The sequence below is a fragment of the Salvelinus namaycush genome, chromosome 18 (assembly GCF_016432855.1).
Source record: "Salvelinus namaycush isolate Seneca chromosome 18, SaNama_1.0, whole genome shotgun sequence".
NCBI classification, from domain to species: Eukaryota; Metazoa; Chordata; class Actinopteri; order Salmoniformes; family Salmonidae; genus Salvelinus; species Salvelinus namaycush.
Genome location: NC_052324.1, coordinates 9,969,540 through 9,996,257, shown reverse-complemented (window position 1 = coordinate 9,996,257; position 26,718 = coordinate 9,969,540). Strand labels below are relative to the sequence as shown.

Sequence of the window (26,718 nt, the reverse complement as noted above, 5' to 3'; positions counted from 1 at the left end):
TAAGAACCAGTGTATCTTTCATTTGCCATACAACAAGTATTTTTATGTAAAGTTTATGATGAGTTCTTTGGTCAGATTAGGTGAGTGTCCAAAATATCTCTGGAGATTCTGGTGAATCGATGCTACGTATTCACAATGTATAATCAGGATTTGAAGCTCTAAATATGCACATTTTTGAACAAAACATAAGTGTATTGTATAACCTGATGTTATAAGACTGTCATCTGATGAATTTGTTCAAGGTTAGTGATTAATTTTATCTCTATTTTGTCGGTTTTGTGCAAGCTATTTTTGCGGGGAGTAAATTGCGTTGTGTGTTTGGCTACTGTAGTGAGCTAATAGAAATATATATTGTGTTTTCGCTGTAAAACACTTTACGTTTAATATGGGCACCTCTGTGCACCTTTCATCCAAGCTACTCAATACTGCCCCTTCAGCCATAAGAAGTTAATCCATTTTAGAATAAGGCTTTAAGGAGAGGTGTATCTATAATTCCATGTGTATAACTTGTATTATCATCTACATTTATGATGAGTATTTCTGTTGAATCGATGTGGCTATGCAAAATCACTGGATGTTTTTGAAACTAGTGAACGTAACACGCCAATGTAAACTCAGATTTTTTTATATAAATATGAACTTTATCAAACAAAACATACATGTATTGTGTAACATGAAGTCCTATGAGTGTCATCTGATGAAGATCATCAAAGGATAGTGATTAATTTTATCTCTATTTGTGCTTTTTGTGACTCCTATCTTTGGCTGGGAAAATGACTGCGTTTGTCTGTGATTTGGCGGTGACCTAACATAATCATTTGTGGTGCTTTCGCTGAAAATCCTATTTGAAATCGGACACTTTGGTGGGATTAACAACAAGATTACCTTTAAAATGGTATAAGATACATGCATGTATGAGGAATTTTAATTATGAGATTTCTGTTGTTTGAGTTTGGCGCCATGCACTTTCACATCAATCCCGTTACCGGGATCTCAGCCATAAGACGTTTTAAATTAAAAAAAATCTCCATAAATCGACACCCGATATCCCATAATGACAAAGTGAAAACAGGGTTTTAGAAATGTGGGCATATTATAAAAATAAAAAACAGAAACACCTTATTTACATAAGTATTCAGTCCCTTTGCTATGAGACTGGACCTTGAGCTCACAGGCATCCTGTTTCCATTGGTCATCCTTGATATGTTTCTAGAAATTGATTGGAGTCCACCTGTGGTAAATTCTATTGATTGGACATGATTTGGAAATGCACACATCTGTCTATATAAAGTCCCACAGTTGACAGTGCATGTCAGAGCTAAAACCAAGCCATGTGGTGGAAGGAATTGTCCGTAAAGCTCCGAGACAGGACTGTGTCGAGGCACAGATCTGGGGAAGGGTACAAAAAAAATTCTGCAGCATTGAAGGTCCCCAAGAACACAGTGGTCTCCATCATTCTTAAATGTAAGAAGTTTGGAACCCCCAAGACTCTTCCTAGAGCTGGCCGTCCATCCAAACTGACTAATCGGGGGAGAAGGGCCTTGGTCATGGAGGTGACCAAGAACCCGATGGTCACTCTGACAGAGCTCTAAAGCTCCTCTGTGGAGATGGCAATACCTTCCAGAAGGACAACCATCTCTGCAGCACTCCACCAATCAGACCTTTATGGTAGATTGGCCAGACGGAAGAGACTTCTCTGTAGAAAGCACATGACAGCCCGCTTGGAGATAAAGGACTCAGACCATGAGAAACAAGATTCTCTGTTCTGAGGAAACCAAGATTGAACGCTTTGGCCTGAATGCCAAGCGTCAGGTCTGGAGGAAACATCCCCACAGCATGATGCTGGCACCACCATGCTTCACCATAAGGATGGTGCCAGCATCATGCTGTGGGGATGTTTTTCAGAGGCAGGGACTGGGAGACTAGTCAGGATCGAGGGAAAGATGAATGGAGCAAAGTACAGAGAGGTCCTTTATGAAAACCTGCTCCAGAGTGCTCAGGACCTCAGGCTGGGGCAAGGTTCACTTCCAACAGGACAACGACCCTAAGCACACAGCCAAGACAATGCAGGAGTTGCTTCGTGACAAGTCTCTGAATGTCCTTGAGTGGCTTAGCTAGAGTCACAGCCTGAACCCAATCGACCATCTCTGGAGAGACCTGAAAATAGCTGTGCAGAAATGCTCCCTATCCAACCTGACTGAGCTTGAGAGGATCTGCAGAGAAGAATGGGAGAAATTCCCCAAATGTAGGTGTGCCAAGCTTGTAGCATCATACCCAAGAAGACTTGAGGCTGTAATCACTACCAACGGTGCTTCAACAAAGTACTGTCTATCAGCAAAGAGCAAAGACTTATAGATTACCTAGAGCCATTGGATTTGGCGACGAATATGAAGCGAGGGCCAGCCAACGAGAGCATACAGGTTGCAGTGGTGGGTGGTATATGGGGCTTTGGTGACAAAATGATGGCACTGGGATAGACTACATCCAATTTGCTGAGTAGAGTGTTGGAGGCTATTTTGTAAATGACATCGCCGAAGTCAAGGATTGGTAGGATAGTCCGTTTTATGAGGGTATGTTTAGCAGCATGAGTGAAGGAGGCTTTGATGCGAAAGATGTGCTGGAGATGGCTGTTTAACAGTCAGTGGAGTAGTACAGAATACAAGTGGTGTGGTGGCTGTGCTTCAGCAAAGTGTTATATCCTGCCTGGTTTGCCCTGTCCGGGGCTATCGTCGTACAGGGCCACAGTGTCCCCAGACCCACCCCTGTCTCATCCTCCAGTATCTATGCTGCAATAGTCTATGTGCCGGGGGGATAGGGTCAGTCTGTTATATCTGGTGTAATTCTCCTGTCTTATCTGGTGTCCTGTGTGAATTGAATTATGCTCCCTCTAATTCTCTCTCTCTCCCTCCACTCCTGGAGGACCTGAGCCCTAGAATCATGCCTCAGGACTACCAGGCCTGATGTCTCCTGGCTGTCCCCAGTCTACCTGGTCATGTTGCTGCTCAAGTTTCAAATGTTCTGACCACGGCCATGGAACCCTGACCTGTTCACCGGACGTGCTATCCTGTCCTGGACCTGCGGTTTTCGACTCTCTCTCTACCGCGCCTGCTGTCTCGACCTCTGAATGCTCGGCTATGAAAAGCCAACTGACATTTACTCTTGAGGTACTGACCTGTTGCACCCTCTACAACCACTGTGATTATTATTTGACCCTGCTGGTCATCTATGAACATTTGAACATCTTGAAGAACAATCTGGCATTAATGGCCATGTACTCTTATAATCTCCACCCGGCACAGCCAGAAGAGGTCTGGCCACCCCTCGGAGCCTGGCTCCTCTCTAGGTTTCTTCCTAGGTCCCTGCCTTTCTAGGGAGTTTTTCCTAGCCACCGTGCTTCTACATCAGCATTGCTTGATGTTTGGGGTTTTAGGCTGGGTTTCTGTATAGCACTTCATGACATCTGCTGATGTAAAAAGGGCTATTAAAATACATTTGATTTGATAGCAAAGGGTCTGAATACTTATGTAAATAATGTATTTCTGTTTTTTTATTTTTTATAAATTTGCCAAAATTTATAAAAACCTGTTTTCGCTTTTTCAGAATGGGGTATTGTGTGTAAATTGTTGAGGAAAACAATGAATTTAATACAGTTTAGAATAAAGCTGTAACAAAATTTGGAAAAAGTCAAGGGGTCTGAATACTTTCCGAATGCACTGTATATACACTGATCCAACAATACTCTCCAAACAACTGTCACTTCAACGCAGAGCCCCTCTAATGTCCGCAAAGCCAATCTCACCTCATCTGGAGTAATTCCGAACATGCTACTAGAGATAATACACTTTGAAGTGCACTAGCAGTCTGTGCACCAGGGTGGAGAATTCACTCTCATCTAGATCACATTGGAATTGACTTTGCCTTATAGATACCGTGTGTGCAGATCCACTGCCCCTCCACTTCCCCCATAGACCCCCTACTCTTATCCTCATCTCAGTAACACAAGTTCAATTGCCCGCTAAGATCATATTTAACCAATTCAGACAGGAACTGTGGAAATTTACTGCTCAAATATTGTGGATGAAAATTACATTGGATTTCCAATTCCAGGCGTGCCGAATGATCAAACCCATTAAGAATGAATATAATCTACAGTGAGCTCCAAAGTACTGAGACGGTGACAATGTTATTGTTGTTTTGGCTCTGTAGTCAAGCACTTCTTAAAGGATACAATGACTATGGGGTTAAAATGCAAACTATCAGGTTTAATTTGAGGGTATTTTCATCCAACGGTGAACTGTTTAGAAAATACAGCCCTTTTTGTACATAGTCCCTTCATTTTAGGGGACCAAAAGTATTGGGACAAATTCACTTATATGTGTATTAAAGTAGTAAAAGGTTTAGTATTTGGTCCCATATTCCTAGCACACAATGATTACATCAAGCTTGTGACTCTACAAACTTGTTGCATGCATTTTCTGTTTGTTTTGGTTGTGTTTTAGATTATTTTATGCCCAATATAAATGGATGGTAAATAATGTATTGTGTCATTTTGGAGTAAATAAGAATATATTGCAAATTAGAATAGAATATGTCTCTAAACACTTCTACATGAATGTGGATGCTCCCATGAATAGGGATAGTCCTTAATGAATTGAGAATAATAATGATGAGTGAGTTAAGTTAAGTTACAGACGCATAATATCATACCTCCAAGACATGCTAACCTCTCACCATTACAATCATACCTCCCCATTTAGTGCGGGATGATATTTATGCCTCTATAACATTCTCACTCATCATTATTCACAATTCATTCAGGATAAGCCGTAATCATAGTAGCATGATTTTGTTTGGATCAAAAAAGTTGATATCTCATCTGTGCACAGTATTTGCTGTGCAGGGGCGATATCGCATGTCAATAGTGAAACATTGTTTCCGAGGTCGGACAGGCAGACAAATCAGCTTTATACAAACCATCACTGTTGGAAATAAAATGCTAGGCTAGAAGCAAAGGGAAGTAATGTGTTAATAAATGCCTTATTTGCAAAAATTGATTGCGTGGCAGAGATAGAATATTTGTTGCATGTGTGTTTGTCCTTAATCCCAGTTTGTCCTGTGAATCCTAGCCCAGGGCTAAAGTTAGCCCAGGGTTAACCTGCTTGTGTGAATACTAGCCTAGTGGCCAGTCTTAGCCTGGGGCTAATTGATAGCCAGGGTCTAATAACAATGCAGCGTGAAAAGGGCTATTGCATAATTTAAAATCCATAGTGCTGTAACGGTCCTGACCTGTTTTATGTTGTTTTTGTATGTGTTTTTGGTCAGGGCGTGTGTTTTGGGTGGGCAGTCTATGTTTTGTATTTCTAGGTTGGTTTTTGTGTTCGGCCTGGTATGATTCTCAATTAGAGACAGGTGTGTATCGTTTGTCTCTAATTGAGAGTCATACTAAGGCAGCCAGGGTTTCACTGGGGTTTTGTGGGTGTTTGTTCCTGTGTCCTCACAGGACGGTTGAAGGTTAGTCACATTTGTTGTTTTGTAGTTTTGTAGTGTCTTGTTTGCTGTTGTCATTAAAAGATGGCTTATTTCCCTCAATCCGCATCTTGGTCCTATCCATGCTCCTTCTCGTCTAAGGGGGAGAACAACATTGACTGCCTTTACAGAAACACCCACCACAACAGGACCAAGCGGATTGAGGAGAGAGAAAAGGAACTAAGGCACTGGACACAGGAGGAATGGACTTGGGAGGAGATCCTGGACGGTAGAGGACCTTGGGCTCAGCCAGGGGAATATCGCCGTCCCAAGGAGGAGTTGGAAGCAGCGAAGGCTGAGAGGCGTTGGTATGAGGAGGCAGCGCGACAACGCGGTTGGGAGCCCGTGAGTCAGACCCAAAAATTTCTTGGGGGGGGGCACACGAGGAGTGTGGCAAAGCCGGGTAGGATACCCGAGCCAACTCCCCGTGCTTACCGTGGAGGTAGAAGGCGTCGTACTGGTAAGACACCGTGTTATGCGGTAAAGCGCACGGTGTCCCCAGTACGCGTGCTTAGCCCAGTGCGGGCTATTCCACCTTGCCGCACTGGGAGGGCTAGGTTGGGCATCGAGCCGGATGTCATGAAGCCGGCCCAACGTATCTGGCCTCCAGTACGTCTCCTCGGGCCGGCGTACATGGCACCAGCCTTACAGGTGGTGTCCCCGGTTCGCCTGCATAGCCCAGTGCGGGCTATTCCACCTCGCCGCACTGGCAGGGCTACGGGGATCATTCAACCTGGTAGGGTTGGGGAGGCTCGGTGCTCAAGAGCACGTGTCCTCCTTCACGGTCCGGTAGACCCGGTGCCACCTCCATGTACCAGTCCTCCGGTGGCAGCCCCCCGTACCAGGCTGTCTCTCCGGGTTCTCTCTCCTGCTGTTTCCTCCTCTCCAGCGCAGCCAGTGCCTAGACCACGCACCAGGCTGTCTCTCCGGGTTCTCTCTCCTGCTGTTTCCTCCTCTCCAGCGCAGCCAGTGCCTAGACCACGCACCAGGCTGTCTCTCCTTCTCCTCCCTACAGAGCCGTCCTGCCATGACCAGCCAGAGCCGTCCTGCCATGACCAGCCAGAGCCGTCCTGCCATGACCAGCCAGAGCCGTCCTGCCATGACCAGCCAGAGCCGTCCTGCCATGACCAGCCAGAGCCGTCCTGCTATGACCTGCCAGAGCCGTCCTGCTATGACCTGCCAGAGCCGTCCTGCTATGACCTGCCAGAGCCGTCCGGCTATGACCTGCCAGAGCCGTCCTGCTATGACCTGCCAGAGCCGTCCTGCTATGGCCTGCCAGAGCCGTCCAGCCGGGGCCTGCCAGAGCCGTCCAGCCGGGGCCTGCCAGAGCCGTCCAGCCGGGACCTGCCAGAGCCGTCCAGCCGGGACCTGCCAGAGCCGTCCAGCCGGGACCTGCCAGAGCCGTCCAGCCGGGACCTGCCAGAGCCGTCCAGCCGGGACCTGCCAGAGCCGTCCAGCCGGGACCTGCCAGAGCCCCTCAGCCGGGACCTGCCAGAGTCCCTCAGCCGGGACCTGCCAGAGTCCCTCAGCCGGGATCTGCCAGAGTCCCTCAGCCGGGATCTGCCAGAGTCCCTCAGCCGGGATCTGCCAGAGTCCCTCAGCCGGGATCTGCCAGAGTCCCTCAGCCGGGATCTGCCAGAGTCCCTCAGCCGGGACCTGCCAGAGTCCCTCAGCCGGGACCTGCCAGAGTCCCTCAGCCGGGACCTGCCAGAGTCCCTCAGCCGGGACCTGCCAGAGTCCCTCAGCCGGGACCTGCCAGAGTCCCTCAGCCGGGACCTGCCAGAGTCCCTCAGCCGGGACCTGCCAGAGTCCCTCAGCCGGGACCTGCCCCTTGTCCCGGTGCTGCCCCTTGTCCCGGTGCTGCCCCTTGTCCCGGTGCTGCCCCTTGTCCCGGTGCTGCCCCTTGTCCCGGTGCTGCCCCTTGTCCCGTTGCTGCCCCTTGTCCCGGTGCTGCCCCTTGTCCCGGTTCTGCCCCTTGTCCCGGTTCTGCCCCTTCTCCTGGTGCTGGCCGTTTATTTAGGGGATGTTAGTTTTAGGGTGGTCATTGGGAGGGGAAGACAGAAACGGGGAGTGACTATGGTGGTGTGGGGACAGCGTCCAGAGCCGGAGCCACCACCGTGGTCAACTGCCCACCCAGACCCTCCCCTGGACTTTGTGCTGGTGCGCCCGGCGTTCGCACCTTGAGGGGGGGGTTCTGTAACGGTCCTGACCTGTTTTATGTTGTTTTTGTATGTGTTTTTGGTCAGGGCGTGTGTTTTGGGTGGGCAGTCTATGTTTTGTATTTCTAGGTTGGTTTTTGTGTTCGGCCTGGTATGATTCTCAATTAGAGACAGGTGTGTATCGTTTGTCTCTAATTGAGAGTCATACTAAGGCAGCCAGGGTTTCACTGGGGTTTTGTGGGTGTTTGTTCCTGTGTCCTCACAGGACGGTTGAAGGTTAGTCACATTTGTTGTTTTGTAGTTTTGTAGTGTCTTGTTTGCTGTTGTCATTAAAAGATGGCTTATTTCCCTCAATCCGCATCTTGGTCCTATCCATGCTCCTTCTCGTCTAAGGGGGAGAACAACATTGACTGCCTTTACAAGTGCTGGATAATTATTGCACATTTAAAGCAAATTTACTGAAATAAAATTTAAAAAATCCAGAGAGTAGAGAGATTTTGAATTGAATAACTAATTTCATGCAAATCTACACATTTTGCCATTGGCGGAGGGAAATATTTGCAGTTTTTAATATGATACTTGTATCTGAGTGAGAGTGACTAACAAAATCAATGGGGCCCCCCTTTGTCGGTAATTCAAAGTTTTTTTTAATGTACAAGGACACTTCAGGAACTGAAGAATTCAAGGACACTTGAAAAAGTGGTATGTGCATCAAAAATACATCTAACCTCGAAAAATAAAACAAAACGCCTGCACTACTGAAAAGTTCTTCAATTCGCTGTACTGTGTACCAAAGATAAATATTTCAGCAAACCTTCTTGCGCCATAATGAATAATGAATAAACCATTCATTTGAACTCTCTTCCTTTTAGCAAATAAAATAAAATAAAAAATGTATAGTTTTGCTAGGAACAGGGATATTTGAACCCTATATGGATTAAATGTGATTTTTATTAATAACTTTCCTCACTGAGAACTGCATTACAATTCCAACCCATCTGTAATCCTGGTAAATCATGACTCTCTGCATGATCAATGGTTAAGCCACTTCCTTTAAATGCAGGGTTCAGTTGTTTTAAAACAACTTTAATCTCAAGGTAGCATCTTATTTCAGAATCTAAAAGAGCCACTCCAAGAATCGTTAGAGTTTCTCTAGACCTTTAGTGGTCATGTAAAATTCAAACCGCCGCAATGGAAAAGGGGAAAATATGCCACGGAGTTGCCCCTCTGGTATTAATGTTACTTTCATCTTTCATCACCTTTCAAAGTCTGCCATCAGAAATAAGACCACGTTCTCGCCAACGTCGTGTCCCAAGCTATGAGAGGCAGAAAAATACAGCAATTATTGAAAAAACTGAAAAAGTGGAGAGGACTGCAGAACTGCGGGGGCTCAGCTTGGAAAGACGCTATAATAGAAAAGAACGTGTCAAACATTATAGGGTCAAATTGAAACTGGATTGCTATATTTTATTCCCATGCTCTGTCGTTCCAGAGACAGTGAGGACCAGTGTGCTGGTGCAATCCCTCCAGTTGATTACAGACAGAAAATGATTCCTGGATGACTGGTTCCCAGTCAGACCATCTCCCTGAGAGGCTGGTTTAATTTACTTTATCTTTAAAATGAAGAAAAAAAATATCTAACATATCAAAAGCATTTTTGTATCAAAAACACTAGCACTACTACAACTCTGCCGTTTACAACTGCAACTGGGCCTTGGCCTATATCAAATTGAATAAAAGCAGATGGCATACTATCATTATTGACCTACCACTACAGTACTACAACCCCCACTACGGATGATGGTTATAATTTGATAATAATAAAGCCTGTTCTGTGTAAAATATTTCAGGATGCTGGGCCTCCGAGGTCTTGACCCTGATTGAGACACTCCCTCATAGGCACATCAGTGCACTAGAGTGTCATAACCCACCAGTCTATTGAGTGCTGGGCGCCAGTGGGGAGAGTCAACCCTGTCACATTGAAGCTGACCCAAGAGTGAAATGGGCGAAGAGTGAATGTCAAGGTTGTCAAAACACACTAATTACGTTCCCAATGTAAATAGGGTAGATCTGGGATTGTTAACCTCTCTACTGCCACTAGGGTTCGAGCAACCTTCAAAGACAAGCTGCTACAGTCATCACAGTGGGAGTGGAAAAACGTGAGGAGTCCAGATTAACACCCTAGAGTCGATTGACGCATCGGCGCGCAATGTAAGTAACCAAATAAAAAAATCCCCATCAAAATCCGTCAGTTTAAGCTAGAGACATCTATTTTTACATCCGGAAAATCGTCTTCTCATGAAAACGTCAGTAGCATCTGAATGTCTTTTTGGCCATTTATGAATGTGTTATTCAATGCTAAATGATCCATAGTATGATCATTTTAAAACAAATCCATATGTCAGTTTAGAACCCCCTTCTCCAACGGCTTAGACATTTAATTAAAACACTATCCCAATCAGGTTAGATGCTCAGTATTTCACAGCATCTCATCTAAAAGAAGGCCTGGTTATGGGGCTTCCATCAGTCGGTCAGTTTATTGGCCTCTCCTTCACCCCCACAGCTGATGGTAAGCCAACATGACTGACTGGTCCGTTGTGACAGAGCTCTTTAAAATAAAAGAATGAGAAAAAAAAAACTATGTGTCTAAGTGTTTTTTTTTTTACTGAACAAATTTCAATTTAAAACAGAGTGATCTAAGTGACATCTGTCACTCTGGCTAGTCTCGTGCACTTTGTCAATGCAAGGGATGCCTCTGGGAAAAGACCTTCATCCATGCATTCCATTAGGGTCATATGTGTCACGAACCCTCTGGAACTTTCATTGCGCACACCTGGCCCCTAATCCTACTGATTGTATTTGTATATATGTGCCCTTTGTTCACCATGGTGGGGTGGATTATTATTACAATGTCCGTTGGTGCGTGTGAGTACCTGTACTGTGTGTTTTGGCTTGCGTGCAATTGTGGATTGCGGAGATGATTACGGGGCTTGTCCTTTGTGTTAATCATTGTGCACGTGTGTATTTATTCAAGGTACTCTTCGCTCTTTTGTTTTGGGTTTCTACCCTGTGTTTTTTTACGTGTTTTTTTGGTCTTCGTCCCCGTGCCCTTACACGGCACGCCGTAAATTGGTGTATAATAAAAAACACTATTACGCATTCCTACGCCTGTCTCCCAAATCTTTGTTACCAACGTGACAGAATAATCGACCATTGAAAGAGACAGCGGGAATGGCCCGTCACACGACGCTGCAACTGGTCCGTCCAGTGTCGCCGCAACTTCGGCAGCTGCAACTGGGTCGTCCGACGTCGCCACAATGGGTCCATCCGACGACACAACTTCAGCAGCCACAACTGGCCCGTCCAGACAATGACACAACTTCAGCAGCTGCATTGGGTCCTGATCAACACGCACTGCGTTCCTGTGATCGTCCTCGAAACCGGTGAAACTGATTGTATTTGTATAATGTGCCTTTTGTTCACCATGGTGCTGTCCATTATTGTTACAATGTCTGTTGGTGCGTATGATTACCTGTGCTGTGTGTTTTGGGCTTTCGTGCCCTTGTGGATTGTGCAGATGATTACGTGTCTCGTCCCGTGTGTTAATCATTGTGTGCGTGTGTTATTTATTCGAGGTACTCCTCGCTCTTTTGTTTTGGGTTTCTACCCTGTGTTTTGTTACGTGTTTGTTTGGTCTTCGTCCCCATGCCTGTACACGGCACCCCGTAATTTGGGCTTAATAAAAAACCTTATTAAGCATTCCTGCACCTGTCTCTCGAATCATTAATACCGGATTGAAAATATGATATTATCTGGCTTTCACACGCAATTAGCTCTCAGTCTCACGTCAGAATTAGCTGTTCATCCATGTATCCCAAACATCAAATTTAGAAGTTGCTGCAAACCTCAAATTTAGAAGTGGTTAAGGTTAAGCGTTAACTATGAATTTTAAAAGTCAGGGTTAGGTTTAGGCATTAACTCCGAATGGTTAAGGTTTGGGATAGGATAAAAACAAAACTTTTTATTGCTGGATTTAAACCTGCAAACTTTGAGTATCACAGGCTGATGCTTATGCTTATGCCCATCTGCCATCCCCATCCACAGTTCCTTAGCAAAACAGAAACCTACTTGAAGGTAAGAGCACTCACTGTTGTCCCTAGTGGCCGGTTTCCACATGGTCAGACATGGATGGATGTTGAATACTGGCTTGTAATCACGGGTGACCTGGCTGTTCACACGAGGCTATCAGGCCAATACTATGGTAAACCAAATGGAAGAAAAAATTATACAGAAAAAGCAGAGAGAAAGAGAGGAGAGAGAGAGAGACGCTGCATGTCTGAGTGTGAAGCAGCAGCCCTCCTGTATGTCAGGAAAGCAGAGCTCCCAGATCTTCAGCTGTGCAGAGAGAGATGAGTCTGTATCCTCATCTGAAAACTGCTGGAGACCAGCAATGATGAATAAGGTCGCTGTGACTATTAATTCCTTTTAAAAGCTCCATTCTTCGCCTTCCATCGCCCACTGCTGAGCTGTGGTCAAGTAAAAAATGTCTCTGAATGATCAGAAACGAATACTCTCATCTGTGGGAAGCAGCTTGGTACTAGTAACTAATGACTGGGTACTATTTGTCTCTTTTAAGATTTTGGTAATCATTGGATCATTGGACTTTGGTCTGGGAATGTGTCTCCACGTACTCCTCTGTTAAACCAAGCTGACACCAAGCTAAGGGGAGATGACTCTAGAGCCCTGGAAACCTCAACAAGTCACAGACGAAATGCTGCGCTGTCACTATCTCAGCTATTGCCAACCGCATAGTGGAAGTTATGAATATCACACTCTTTTCAGTTTAAAAGGCCATTTCACCACAGCTTCTCTCAGCACAAGCCATCTGGGGGTTTCTGCAGACATTGAGTGTGACTGCAGCCGAGGAAATAAATGGAACTTATTCAAACTCCACAAAACGGGATAGGGCTTCCACTTTACTGATAAAGTATATGAGTGGCCATTTTAAAGGCAAATGATGTCCCGCTGGTGAGCATCGACGAATAATGCTAATATGACGGACTAAAGATGGTGGTGCAGAATGCCTCATGAGAAATCGCAATATTCAATATCTCTAAAACTGACTAAATAGTAACCCAACACTGATTCATTTACTTGTGGGCAATAACAATCAAGCTGGATAATAACCCCCCAAAACATAAGACTAGAAAAGTTTATTTATAAATATTAGTATCCATTTCTCGCGTTTCTTGGCCCAAGCAAGTCTCTTCTTATTATTGGTGACTTTTGGTAGTGGTTTCTTTGCAGCAATTCGACCATGAAGGCCTGATTCATGCTGTCTCCTCTGAACAGTTGATGTTGAGATGTGTCTGTTACTTGCACTCTGTGAAGCATTTATATGGGCTGCAATTTGTGAGGCTGGTAAATCTAATGAACTTATCCTCTGCAGCCTCTGCAGCAGTGGTAACTCTGGGTCTTCCTTTCTTGTGAAGGTCTCCATGAGAGCCAGTTTCATTATAGCGCTTGATGGATTTTCGACTCTATTGAAGAAACTTTCAGACCTTCATGTCTTAAAGTAATAATGGACTGTTGTTAATCTTTGCTTATTTGAGCTGTTCTTGCCATAATATGGACTTGGTCTTTTACCAAATAGGGCTATCTTCTGTATACCACCCCTACCTTCCCACAACACAACTGATTGGCTCAAATGCATTAAGAAGGAAAGAAATTCCACAAATGAACTTTTAACAAGGCACACCTGTAATGCATTCCAGGTGACTATCTCATGAAGCTGGTTGAGAGAATGCCAAGAGTATGCAAAGCTGTCATCAAGGCAAAGGGTGGCTACTTTGAAGAGTCTCAAATATAAAATATATTTTGATTTGTTTAACACTTTTTTGGTTACTACATGATCCCATATGTGTTATTTCATAGTTTTGATGTATTTACTATTACTTTACAATGTAGAAAATAGTAAAAATGAATAAAAACCTTTGAATGAATAGGTGTGTCCATAGTTTAGACTGGTACTGTATATATATATATATATACATATATATATACACACACTACCGTTCAAAAGTTTGGGGTTGCTTAGAAATGTCTTTGTTTTTGAAAGAAAAGCACATTTTTTGTCCATTAAAATAACATCAAATTGACCAGAAATACAGTGTAGACATTGTTAATGTTGTACATGTCTATTGTAGCTGGAAATGGCAGATTTGTAATGGAATATCTACATAGGCATACAGAGGCCCATTATCAGCAACCATCACTCCTGTGTTCCAATGGCACATTGTGTTAGCCTATCCAAGTTTATAATTTTAAAAGGCTAATTAATCATTAGAAAACACTGTATTTCTGATCAATTTGATGTTACTTTAATCAACAAAAAATTTGTTTTTCTTTCTAAAACAAGGACATTTCTAAGTGACCCTAAACTTTTGAACGGTATTGTACATACTTAACCCAAAAATATATGGGGGATTGGAAATGATGCAGACAATTACATTGATGGAAGCCACAATCTATCTGCAATATTAAAGCTGATCTACCCCCTAACACCCTGCCCAAACCGGCTGCGCGCGTGCTCCATCGTATGGTAATTTAGCTAGTTAGCTTGCACTTGCTAGCTAACGTTAATTTGTCCTATTTAGCTAGCTTGCTGTTGCTAGCTAATTTGTCCTGGAATATAAACATTGAGTTGTTATTTTACCTGAAATGCACAAGGATCTCTACTCCGACAATTAATCCACACATAAAACGGCCAACCGAATCGTTTCTAGTCATCTCTCCTCCTTCCAGGCTTTTTCATCGTTTAAATTATATGGTGATCGCATCTAAACTTTCATTGTATTACCACAACTACCGGCAAAACAGTTCGTCTTTCTATCACCCACGTGGGTATAACCAATGAGGAGATGGCACGTGGGTACCTTCTTCTATAAACCAATGAGGAGATGGGAGAGGCAGGACTTGCAGCGCGATCTGCGTCAGAAATAGGAACGACATCTATTTTAGCCCTTGGTGTCGCAGACGCTCGTTGGCGCGTGCAAGCAGTGTGGGTGCAATAATTGAATAACATGGATTTCTAAATTTATGTTGCAACGCTCGCGCACGGGACGTGTCCGGTCTGGTCAGCATGTTAGCCCTTGGCGTCGCAGACGCTCGTTGGCGTGTCCGGTCTGGTCAGCATGTAAAACATAAATAAATAAATCCTCATGCAGGATTTTTGTTTACCTCATGTCATGCTGTCATATCTAAAGTATAATGGTCTGTGCTTGAGGATGGTCTAGTGATCAACACTGCTGCCTCCAGACAAAACATGGCCAGCTGAGGTTCCAATCTTCATTGTGCCAGTTGCTTTACTGCCCTCCCACTCTACCTATCCCACAATCAGTTCAATGCTTTCTAAATAAAGCAAGACTAACAATGCTCTGTCTACACAACAGTCTAAAAGAACATGAAATGCTAGAGTGGAAGGAAAGCTAAGAAGCCGCAGGATATTACCTTCAAGGCACTTGAAAAGTTAATGGGCTTTGTATTTGAAACACATTCTTATGAAAAAAAGAGAAAGAGGTACTTTTAAGTGATCCCTCATGCTCAGAATAATTGGCTTTTTTAGCAATGAAGTATTGGAGGACACTTTAGGAATAGTGATGAGAAAGGTAACACAAATGATTTCCTCCAAACATAGAAAGTTAGACTTGGTTAGAACTTTTCTGATAGTGTGCTATTAAAGCTCCTATGTGTTTGATGAATGAGTGAGTGAGTAAAAGGCCATGCTTTTAACTGCGCTGTGATTAAATTAAAAAGAAACAAACATTGGTTTGATGCATGCATCTGTCTGTCCGTCCATATGTTTTGTGGATGTACTGTATATAGTACATTGTTGTCAAGTACTGGTATCATACCTAAACATGATTGTTTCTCCTACACAGCAAGGCGTGACACAGGTTGACACACAGAAGAGACACTCACCGTCCATCCTCCTCCATCCGTTGTCATGTCACAGAAGACCTGGAAGCCAGCAGGGTAGTGTGTGGGAAAGATAGAGTAGATCCCATCCTCCCGCTGGCCACCGGTGAAGATATCACTGCAGTCCCGAGGTCTAGAGCCTAGCGAGATCAGAAACCTGATTCACTTTTAAATCCGAGAATTTCTCATAGACATTATTCAATTAAACCAGCGAGCTCCATCATTTTCTTCTCTTAATAATCTGTCCTATCTCTGAATCAACCTAGACAGCTTCACTACACCCTGTCAAAATCCTGTCTGTACTTTATAGAAACGCCATGTTTGTACAAAAATTACTTGGGATGTCAGAGTATGCAAACAGTTAACAAAGTTTAAACCTATTTCAATATGAAGCTATGCTTTTTTCCCCCTCTAGTGCAATTGTGAACAATAGCCATGTCAGACATAAAATACATCTAACACTGGTTCACTGCAGCTCAAGGGATCAACAATTGTCCGACAGCTGACATGGGGTAGTTAAGAGATGTCCATGCACTCATTTACTATTTCTCCTTCCACCAGCCACTATCCATAGGCCTACCATTGGAGCAGCCTTTGGGCCGAGTACTACGGGCAGGTGCTCTCTGGAGGTCTGCCTTCAGCTTGCTCTTCAGGTTCCCTGTCTCCTTCTGCATGGAGTTGAGTGTATCACTCACGGAGTTCACCACCTTCACCATGTTGATCTGGCTCTCGGACAGCAGCTGGAAACAAACACACAAATAGCCCATTGAAGGCCACTCTGTAGTTGGAAAAACAACTAAACAGCAGCCTTGTCACCTGCTATGAAGCTGCCGGATGGGGCTGGAGAAATTACTGACAGAGCTAGGATGAAATGTCCTAACAGTAACTGTTTTGAACAATGTATTTGGATGTAATGCATAGTTAGGAGTACTTGTGCAGTATGTACCTGACACATGAAATTCGTTTTTGTAAAGGATTTCCTTTGACTAAAATAATCTCCAGTTGAAGAGGCCCCGTGTGGCTCAGTTGGTAGAGCATGGCGCTTGCAACGCCAGGGTTGTGGGTTCGATTCCCATGGGGGGCCAGTACAAAAAAAAAGTATGAATGTATGTACTTGTAAGTTGTTCTGGATAAGAGCGTCTGCTAAATGACTTAAATGTAAATGTAAGAGGGCATGCAGACACCTCCCATTCTCTCATATCTTAGACATCAGGGATCATGCGATACCACTGCAGGCTCTCTTACTCTAAACACACGAGGCCATGTGATTATGTTTCCCTCGGTAGACATGGCATTAACACCCTACACCAGTGCTTCCCAAACTTCTTATAGTCCCGTACCCCTTTCAAACATTCAACCTCCAGCTGCTTAACCCCTCTAGCACCAGGGTCAGTGCACTCTCAAATATAGTTTTTTTGCCATAATTGTAAGCCTGCCACACACACACACTATACTATACATTTATTAAACATAAGAATGAGTGTGAGTTTTTGTCAGAACCCGGCTCATGTGAAGTGACAAAGAACTCTTATAGGACCAGGTCACAAATAATAATATAATAATCAATAATTTTGCTCTTTATTTAGCCATCTTACATATAAAACCTTATTTGTTCATCAAAAATTGTGAATAACTCACCACAGGTTAATGAGAATGGTGTGCTTGAACGGATGCACATAACTCTGCAATGTTGGGTTGTATTGGAGAGAGTCTCAGTCTTAAATCATTTTCCACACACAGTCTGTGCCTGTATTTAGTTTTCATGCTAGTGAGGGTCAAGAATCACCTCTCACATAGGTACGTGGTTGAAAGGGCACCAGTGTCTTAACGGTACGATTTACCAAGGCAGGATATCCTGAGTGCAGCCCAATACAGAAATCTGGCAGTAGCTAATTAAATAAAAAATTTAAAGGACCGCTTGTTGCAATTTTGATGAGGCTCTCTTGTTCAGATATCGGTAAATGGACTGGAGGCAGGGCATGAAAGGGATAACGAATCCAGTTGTTTGTGTCATCCGTTTCAGGAAAGACCTGCGTAATTGCACACCCAACTCACTCAGGTGATTTGCTATATCACATTTGACATTGAGTTCATTTGAGTTGAGCTTGAGTTCATTTGCACTCAAAAAATCACACAATGATGTTGTTAATGCAGACAGAGAAGAGCTCCAACTTCTTAATCATAGCCTCAATTTTGTCCTGCACACTGAATATAGTTACGGAGAGTCCCTGTAATCCTAGATTCAGATAATTCAGGAGAGAAAAAACATCACCCAGATAGGCCAGTCGTGTGAGAAACTCGTCATCATGCAAGTGGTCAGACAAGTGAAAACTATGGTTAGTAAAGAAAACTTTAAGCTCGTCTCTCAATTCAAATAAACGTGTCAATACTTTGCCCCTTGATAACCAGCACACTTCTGTATGTTGTAAAAGCGTTACTGTACATGGTCGCTGCCCTTGCTTTAACAAAATTAACCATTTTCACTGTAGTGTCCAAAATGTCTTTCAAGCTGTCAGGCATTCCCTTGGCAGCAAGAGCCTCTCGGGGGATGCTGCAGTGTACCCAACACATCTTGACCACCAAAGTCCATTTGATGTCACAAAGCTGTCCAGGTTTGCAGAAGAAGATGTCTTCCTTAATTGACCCCTCATAAACGCAATGGACATATACCAGGAGCTGTGCCAGGCCCGCCACATCTGTTGACTCATCCAGCTGTCACGCATAGAATTCACTGGCTTGTATGCGAAACAGTAATTGTTTCAAAACATCTCCTGCCATGCCACTGATGCGTCGTTGTTTGATAAATGCATTGTCTGTATAGTTTTTTTGCCTTTTCCCCCAGCATTGTCCCAGCCATATCAGCGGTAGCAGGAAGAATTAAGTCCTCCACAATAGTATGGGACTTGCCTGTCCTAGCCACTCGGTAGCTCCCCACATAAGATGCTTCTAGCCCCTTCTTATTAATGGTATCTCTTGTTTTTATACGTCTTACTACTCAAAAGTCGCCTTAATTCTCACTTCAAAAACTCCTTTGGCGTATTTTTCAAATTGGCATGTTTTGTTTCTAAATGTCTGCGCAAGAGTGAAGGTTTCATCGAGTTGTGAGATAGTACTTTTGCACATATAACACACTGTGGCTGAGGAAAGGCACTACTCCCAATATAAGTGAACCCCAAATCAATGTAGTTCTCATCATATTTGCGCCTCTTCGATGGTCCAACGTCCCTGTCTGTTGTTTGGTTCTTTCCCGGGTAAGGGGGCAGTAGCTCTTCGGCTGCATCAGATTCACAACTGTCGGTGTCCATGCTAGCTGGGCTAACAACAAATGTAGAATAACTGATGCTAGCTTTGGATGTGCTCGTGGAAGCAGAACAACTTGTGTTGTCGACAGTGTCTCTATGGATGTAGGCCTTACTTTTTTTTAACCATTAATCCATTTTCGAGCAAACAGAATGATTAGCAGCTACGTTTGGCTACATACGGACCGTTAGTGGAATTCCTGCGAAAGAATAACGGTTAATGTGATTGGAAGTTAATTATTTGACTAGGCTACCTATATTTGACAATGTGTTTTTATCTCGCTGAACACCATATGGTTACATTTTTTGGCAGTGAATCGAGGATACTCAGGCGAGAAAAAAACTCACCCAAATGTTGGAAAATCTAAATGGACTTACATTTAAAAAAAAAATGTGAATCACATTTTTATTTGGCGAACTCCCGACGGCATTGCGCGTACCTGCCCTACACAATTGGGTAAAAAATGCAATTAGGCTCTCCCTGAGTGTGAGTTTTCATTAATCAGAATGTAGGGTGTACAATCAAAAACGCATATTTTGACCAATGGTTAAAATAATATGCTAATTCTGTAGATAATCCTCTAAGAAAATTAATTGTTCAAACCTCATGTCTCTATCACAATCCATTCAAATGTTATTTGAGTTTTTACCTATGTAGGATGGTCATAATTCGGGTGACTACATCAATGGAGGTCAGAGAAAAAAAGTGGTCACAAATCTGGAAAATTGCAGCATGTCAGCTACTGTAGGCTGGATTCTAGCTAAAATTAGCAAACTATTTGATTTGAGAAAATTAATTGAAATCCAAAAGGATCAGAGTTAGGCTGTACCGTTAGTTTATTTCAACCATGTGCGTGTTGAGTTCACGAGCCCAAATAACATTAGTGGTGCAGCAGGTGCATGGTGTTAATTGGGGTGTGCCCTAGTGTGATCAATTTGAGCCTCGTTTGGTGCAGCATGTAACTAGCCGGGAAGTGAAGGTAACAACATGGCTAATATCTACTAATTTGTTCTTCAAAACGCATAAAACTAAGAATGTTTGTCTGGCCAAAAATGGTTAGATAACTAACTAGCTATATAGCTAGCTACAACACCGACCTCAACATCTTGTAATTTAGTGCTCACGTTAGATATCCTTTACACGTTTACAGTGAGGAGGACCCTAAGATTGTCTTGCGTGGTACAGATACATTTGAAATGCATTTGAATCAGTTGCAATCAGACCCACAGCTACCATCTGTGTTCGGAGTAAATAGAAATTCTAAACTAAACAGTTTGCAGCACTTCCATGTTTGTAGTAATTGTCCTGTGGACATAATGCATGACATTCTTGAAGGGGTGGCTCGGTTTGAGTTCAAATTGCTGTTTGAATGTGTCTCTGAAAATGTAATTTCGAAACGTGCGCTTCCCTCCAGAATCTACTCGTTTGACTATGGGTACTCGGAGCGTAAAACACGTCCAACTAAAGTCGACCTAGAGAACAGTGGAAATAGCATAGCACTAAATTCTATTCAACCTTTTTTTGGGGTGATGTTCCATCAGGAAATGAGAATTTCCTGATGGAACATCAGATTTGCTGCTCATCTTATTGGAAAAATCAACATGTTTTTTTCCTCTTTTCTTAGCCAGTGCATTACTGTGTATCTGAAACATTTGACAATTGAACATCACACACTTTTCAAACAGCTGTACCCACATAACTTGATACCCGAACATCCCTTTATGATACATCTCCCAGCATGCATAAGACAAATCGGTCCTTTATTACATACTGTATGTGGTGCATGAGGTTTGAGGCAAAGTACAAACTCTTTAAGAACACCCTCGAAAACTTCAAGAACATTACTAAGTCCCTTGCCAAAAAACACCAATTTGCTATAAGCCATCCCTGGGAGACATCACCATTGCGACATACTGAGTACGGACCGATGAAAGCATTTTCCCTGAGTGATTTTACTGGTGGTGATGAGATGGCAGCGTCACTTCAGGTCACAATGCAGAAAGCCATTTACTCTACCAGCTGGGTTAAGATGGATGGCACGGAGTACAGAGAGGGACTGTTAGTTTGCAGTTAGATGGAGCTTGAAATGCCAGTCTTTTGTAAAATAACTAAGATCATTGTGGTTGACAGTATTGTATACCTATTGCTGGACAAGTTGCATATTGATAATTTCAGTGAACATTACCATGCATTCACTGTGTTTGATAGTGTCGATGACAAATTTGTTGTCAAAGTTGACGATCTGAAATTTTATAGGCCTTTTGTCCTTCAAAGTGCTTATGGTGCTGATGAGAGCCTTTATGTCGTTCCTTTGTTTGACAAGCATTAAAAATGGAGCAGAAGGCAGAGGTTTTACGTGCCCCCAACTGATTGTGTTTTTTGTTTGCGTTGTTTGTATCTACCTGCGTTGTTTGTAACTTATTTTATTGCTATTTTTGAATATAATGTTGCCGCTACCATCTCTCATGACCGAAAATAACTTCTAGCCATCAGGACTGCGATTACTCACCACGGACTAGCAGAATCCCTTTTCTTCTTTCTCACGACTCTGACAAGCCCGAGGATATACGAATCCCTCGGGAAGAGGCTAAGACCCCAATGATCTGCGTGAAGAGGAGGCGGAGAAAGAGAGGCCGGAGGGCGGGATGCCTTCTGAGGAGTAGGAGGCGATCGCATAAAACCCCACTCCCCTCAATTCTGCTCGCAATCATGCAATCTTTGGACAATAAAATGGATGAGTTATTGGGAAGATTAAACTACCAACGGGACATTAAACATTTTAACATCTTATGCTTCACGGAGTCGTGGCTGAACGACGACAATATCACCATACAGCTGGCTGGTTATACGATGTACCGGCAGGATAGAACAGCGGCGTCTGGTAAGACAACGGGTGGTGGTCTATGTATTTTTGTAAACAACAGCTGGTGCACGATATCTAAGGAAGTCTTGAGCCATTGCTCGCCTGAGGTAGAGTTTCTCATTATAAGCTGCAGACCACATTACCTACCGAGAGAGTTTTCCTATATATTCTTTGTAACTGTTTACATACCACCACAGTCAGAGGCTGGCACCGAGATAGCATTGAATGAGCTGTATTCCGCCATAAGCAGACAAGAAAACCCTCACCAAGAGGCGGCGCTCCTAGTAGCGGGGACTTTAATGCAGGTTAACTTAAATCAGTTTTACCTCATTTCTATCAACATGTTAAATGTGCAACCAGGAGGAAAATAACTCTGGACCACCTATACTCCACACACAGAGATGCATACAAAGCTCTCCTTCGCCCTCCATTTGGCAAATCTCACCATAAATCTATTCTCCTGATTCATGCTTACAAGCAAAAATTTAAAGCTGGAAACACCAGTGACTAGATTAATAAAAAAGTGGTCAGAGGAAACAAATGCTAAGCTACAGGACTGTTTTGCTACCACAGACTGGAATATGTTCCGGGATTTGTCCAATGGCATTGAGGAGTAAACCACATCAGTCATTGGCTTCATCAATAAGTGCATCGATGAAGTCGTCTCCACACTGACCGTACGTACATACCCCAACCAGAAACGATGGATTACAGGCAAAATCCGCACTGAGCTAAAGGCTGGAGCTGCCGCTTTCAAGGAGCGGGACTCTAACCCCTGAAGCTTATAAGAAATCCCGTTATGCCCTCCGACGAACCATCAAACAGGCAAAGCGTCAATACAGAACTAAGATCGAGACGCACTACACCGGCTCTGACACTTGTCGGATGTGGCAGGGCCTGCAAACGATTACAGACTACAAAGGGAAGCACAGCCGAGAGCTGCCCAATGACACGAGCCTACCGGACAAGCGAAACTAATTCTATGCTCGCTTCGAGGCAAATAACACTGAAACATGCAAGCAGCTGTACCGGAAGACTGTTTGATCACGCTCTCTGCAGCCGATGTGAGTAAGATCTTTAAACAGGTCAACATTCACAAGGCCGCAGGGCCAGACGGATTACCAGGACGTGTACTGCGAGCGAGCGCTGACCAACTGGCAAGTGTCTTCACTGACATTTTCAACCTCTCCCTGTCTGAGTCTGTGATACCAACATGTTTAAAGTAACTTGCCTAAATTACAACTGACCCGTAGCACTCACGTCTGTAGCCATGAAGTGCTTTGAAAGGCTGGTCATGGCTCACATCAACACCATCATCCCAGAAACCTTAGACCAACTCCAATTTCCATACCACCCCAACAGATCCACAGATGATGCAGTCTCTAATGCACTCCACACTGCCCTTTCCCACCTGGACAGAAGGAACACCTATGTGAGAATGCTATTCATTGACTACAGATCAGCGTTCAACACCATAGTGCCCTCAAAGCTCATCAATAAGCTAAGGACCCTGGGACTAAACACCTCCTTCTGCAACTGGATCCTGGACTTCCTGACGGGCCGCCCCAGGTGGTAAGGGTAGGTAACAACACATCCGCCACCCTAATCCTCAACACAGGGGCCCCTCAGGGGTGCGTACTCAGCCCCCTCCTGTACTCATGACTGCACGGCCAGGCACGACTCCAACACCATCATTAAATTTGAGGATGACACAACAATGGTAGGCCTGATCACTGACAACATCGAGATAGCCTATAGGGAGGAGGTCAGAGACCTGGCCGTGTGGTGCCAGGACCACAACCTCTCCCTCAATATGATCAAGACAAAGGAGATGATTGTGGACTACAAGAAAAAGAGGACGAGCACGTCCACATTCTCATCGACGGGGCTGCAGTGGAGCAGGTTGAGAGCTTCAAGTTCCTTGGTGTCCACATCACCAACAAACTAACGTGGTCCAAGCACACCATGACAGTCGTGAAGCGGGCACGACAAAACCTATTCCCCCTCAGGAGACTGAAAAGATTTGGCAGGGGTCCTCAGATCCTCAAAAGGTTCCACAGCTGCACCATCGAGAGCATCCTGACTGGTTGCATCACTGCCTGGTATGGCAACTGCTCGGCCTCCGACCGCAAGGCACTACAGAGGGTAGTGTGAACGGCCCAGTACATCACTGGGGCCAAGCTTCCTGCCATCCAGGACCTCTATACCAGGCTGTGTCAGAGGAAGGCCCTAAAAAGACTCCAGCCACCCTAATCATAGATTGTTCTCTCAGCTACCACATGACAAGCGGTACCGGAAAGCTGAGTCTAGGTCCAAGAGGCTTCTAAACAGCTTCTACCCCCAAGCCATAAGACTCCTGAATCTAGTCAAATGGCTACCCAGACTATTCACATTCCCCCCTCCCCTCTCCACACCACTGCCACTCTCTGTTGTCATCTATGCATAGTCACTTTAATTAACTCTACTTCCATGTACATACTACCTCAACTAACCAGTGCCCCCGCACATTGATTCTGTACTGGCACCCCCCTGTATATATTATTATTTTTTACTGCTCCTCTTTTGTTACTTTTATCTCTTATCCGTATTTTTTGAAACTGCACTGTCGGTTAGGGGCTTGTAAGTAAGCATTTCACTGTAAGGTCTACATCTGTTGTATTCGGCACATGTGACTAATACAATTTGATTTGAGTAATAGATTATTGGCAGCTATGTCAAGAAAATTGCATAGCCTAGTCTTAAGGAGGACTTCCACTTGTGTTAAATAGGAACTCTGCAAATACTCTTGTTCTCATATAGTACATGTACTGAGGTGCCTGTGATGCGCTGATTTCATTCGGATGCACTGTGATGCACCGTTTTCATTTTAATGCGGGTGTGATGCACTGTTTTCACAGTGATAGGCACCTCGGTACATGCACTATATGTGATGCACTGTTTTCATTCTGATGCGCCTGTGATGCACTGATTTGAATGTGCCTGTGATGCACTGATTTGAATGTGCCTGTGATGCACTGATTTGAATGTGCCTGTGATGCACTGTTTTCATTTTAATGTGCCTGTGATGCACTGTTTTCACTGTGATGCGCCTGTGATGCACCTTTTACATTTTAATAGGCCTGTGATGCACTGTTTTCACTTTGGCCTAAATAAATTAAACAAAGCAGAGTCACTATTCTTGTAAGGAATCATTTATTGCTCCTGTTTAAGTCACCTACAGGCTTGATTTATGAGTGGGAGAGAACCAGACAAAATGGTTATTTCCTAGTTTGAATATTTAGCACTTTCTGGTGTCAATTCAGGTCCAGGATGCATTCTCTAGAGTTGATCCTCAACACTGTAAGGCGTTGCTGCTCAATTCTGAGGGTGTTGAAAAAAACACTCCCATGGGTCATTTGAACAATGTCTGAGGTGTTATATTGTAACACTCCAAGTGTTTCAATAAGAACACTACCAAAGTGTTAAATTAACACTGAGTGGCCCTCTATAAACACTGGATGAGTGTTGAAAAAACACTTCCATGGGTCATTTGAAAAAAACTGAAGTCATATCTTAACACTCAAGAGAGTTTCACTATTAACACTACAAAAGTGTTAAATTACAGAGTGGACCTACAGTACCTGTCAAAAGTTTAAAACAGCTATTCATTCAAGGGTTTTTCTTTATTTTTTACTATTTTCTAAATTGTAGAATAATAGTGAAGACATAAAAACTATGAAAGAACACATATGGAATCATATAGTAACCAAGAAAGTGTAAAACAAATCAATGTATTTTATATTCTTCAAAGTAGCCACCCTTTGCCATGATGACAGCTCTGCACACTCTTGGCATTCTCTCAACCAGCTTCACTTGGAATGCTTTTCCAACAGTCTTGAAGGAGTTCCCACATATGTATGCTGAGCACTTGTTGGCTGCTTTTCCTTCACTCTGCGGTCCAACTTATACCAAATCATCTCAAATGGGTTGAGGTCGGATGATTGTGGAGGCCAAGTCATCTGATGTAGCACTCCATCCCTCTCCTTTTTGGTCAAATAACCCTTACACAGTCTGGAGGTGTGTTGGGTCATTGTCCTGTTGAAAAACAAATGATAGTCCCACTAAGAGCAAACCAGATGGGATGATGTATCGCTGCAGAATGCTGTGGTAGCCATGCAGGTTACGTGTGCCTTGAATTCGAAATAAATCACTGACAGAGTCACGAGCAAAGCACCCTGTCACCATCACACGTCCTCCTCCATGCATCATGATGGGAACCACTCTGCATCTCACACCTACTCTGCATCTCACAAAGACACTGCGGTTGGAACCAAAAATCTCAAATTTGGACTCATCAGATCAACGGACAGATTTCCGGGTTAGTGTTTGGCCGAGGTAGGCAGTCACTGTAAATAAGAATTTGTTCTTAACTGACTTGCCTAGTTAAATAAAAAAAGTTGTGGTTTCTTTGCAGCAATTCGACCATGAAGGCCTGATTAACACAGTCTCCTCTGAATAGTTAATGTTGAGATTTGTCTGTTTTTCTAATGAACTTATCCTCTGCAGCAGACGTAACTCTGGGTCTTCCTTTCCTGTGGCGGTCCTCATGAGAGCCAGTTTCATCATAGCACTTGATGGATTTTGCGGCTGCACTCAAAGACATTTTCTGCATTGACTGACCTTGATGTCTTAAAGTAATGATGGACTGTCATTTCTCTTTGCTTATTTGAGCTGTTCTTACCATAATATGGACTTGGTCTTTTACCAAATAGGGCTATGTTCTGCATACCCACTCTACCTTGTCACAAGACAACTGATTGGCTCAAACGCATTAAGAAGCAAAGAAATGCACCTGAGCTCAATTTCAAGTCTTATAGTAAAGGGTCTGAATACTTATGTAAATTATTATTTTGG

The 26,718-nt window shown here is 43.7% G+C and overlaps 1 protein-coding gene across 1 annotated transcript in view; it reads right to left on the bottom strand.

Moving 5' to 3' along the window:
* LOC120062675 (fibrinogen C domain-containing protein 1-like) overlaps nucleotides 1-26,718 on the bottom strand; it is a 158,513-nt gene that overhangs the window by 67,069 nt on the left and 64,726 nt on the right. The window contains exons 3-4 of the mRNA XM_039012722.1: nucleotides 16,228-16,402; nucleotides 15,666-15,802 (exon numbers count right to left, since the gene is read on the bottom strand). Coding sequence (XP_038868650.1) covers nucleotides 15,666-15,802; nucleotides 16,228-16,402 — 312 coding nt within the window. The remainder of the gene's footprint in view (nucleotides 1-15,665; nucleotides 15,803-16,227; nucleotides 16,403-26,718) is intronic.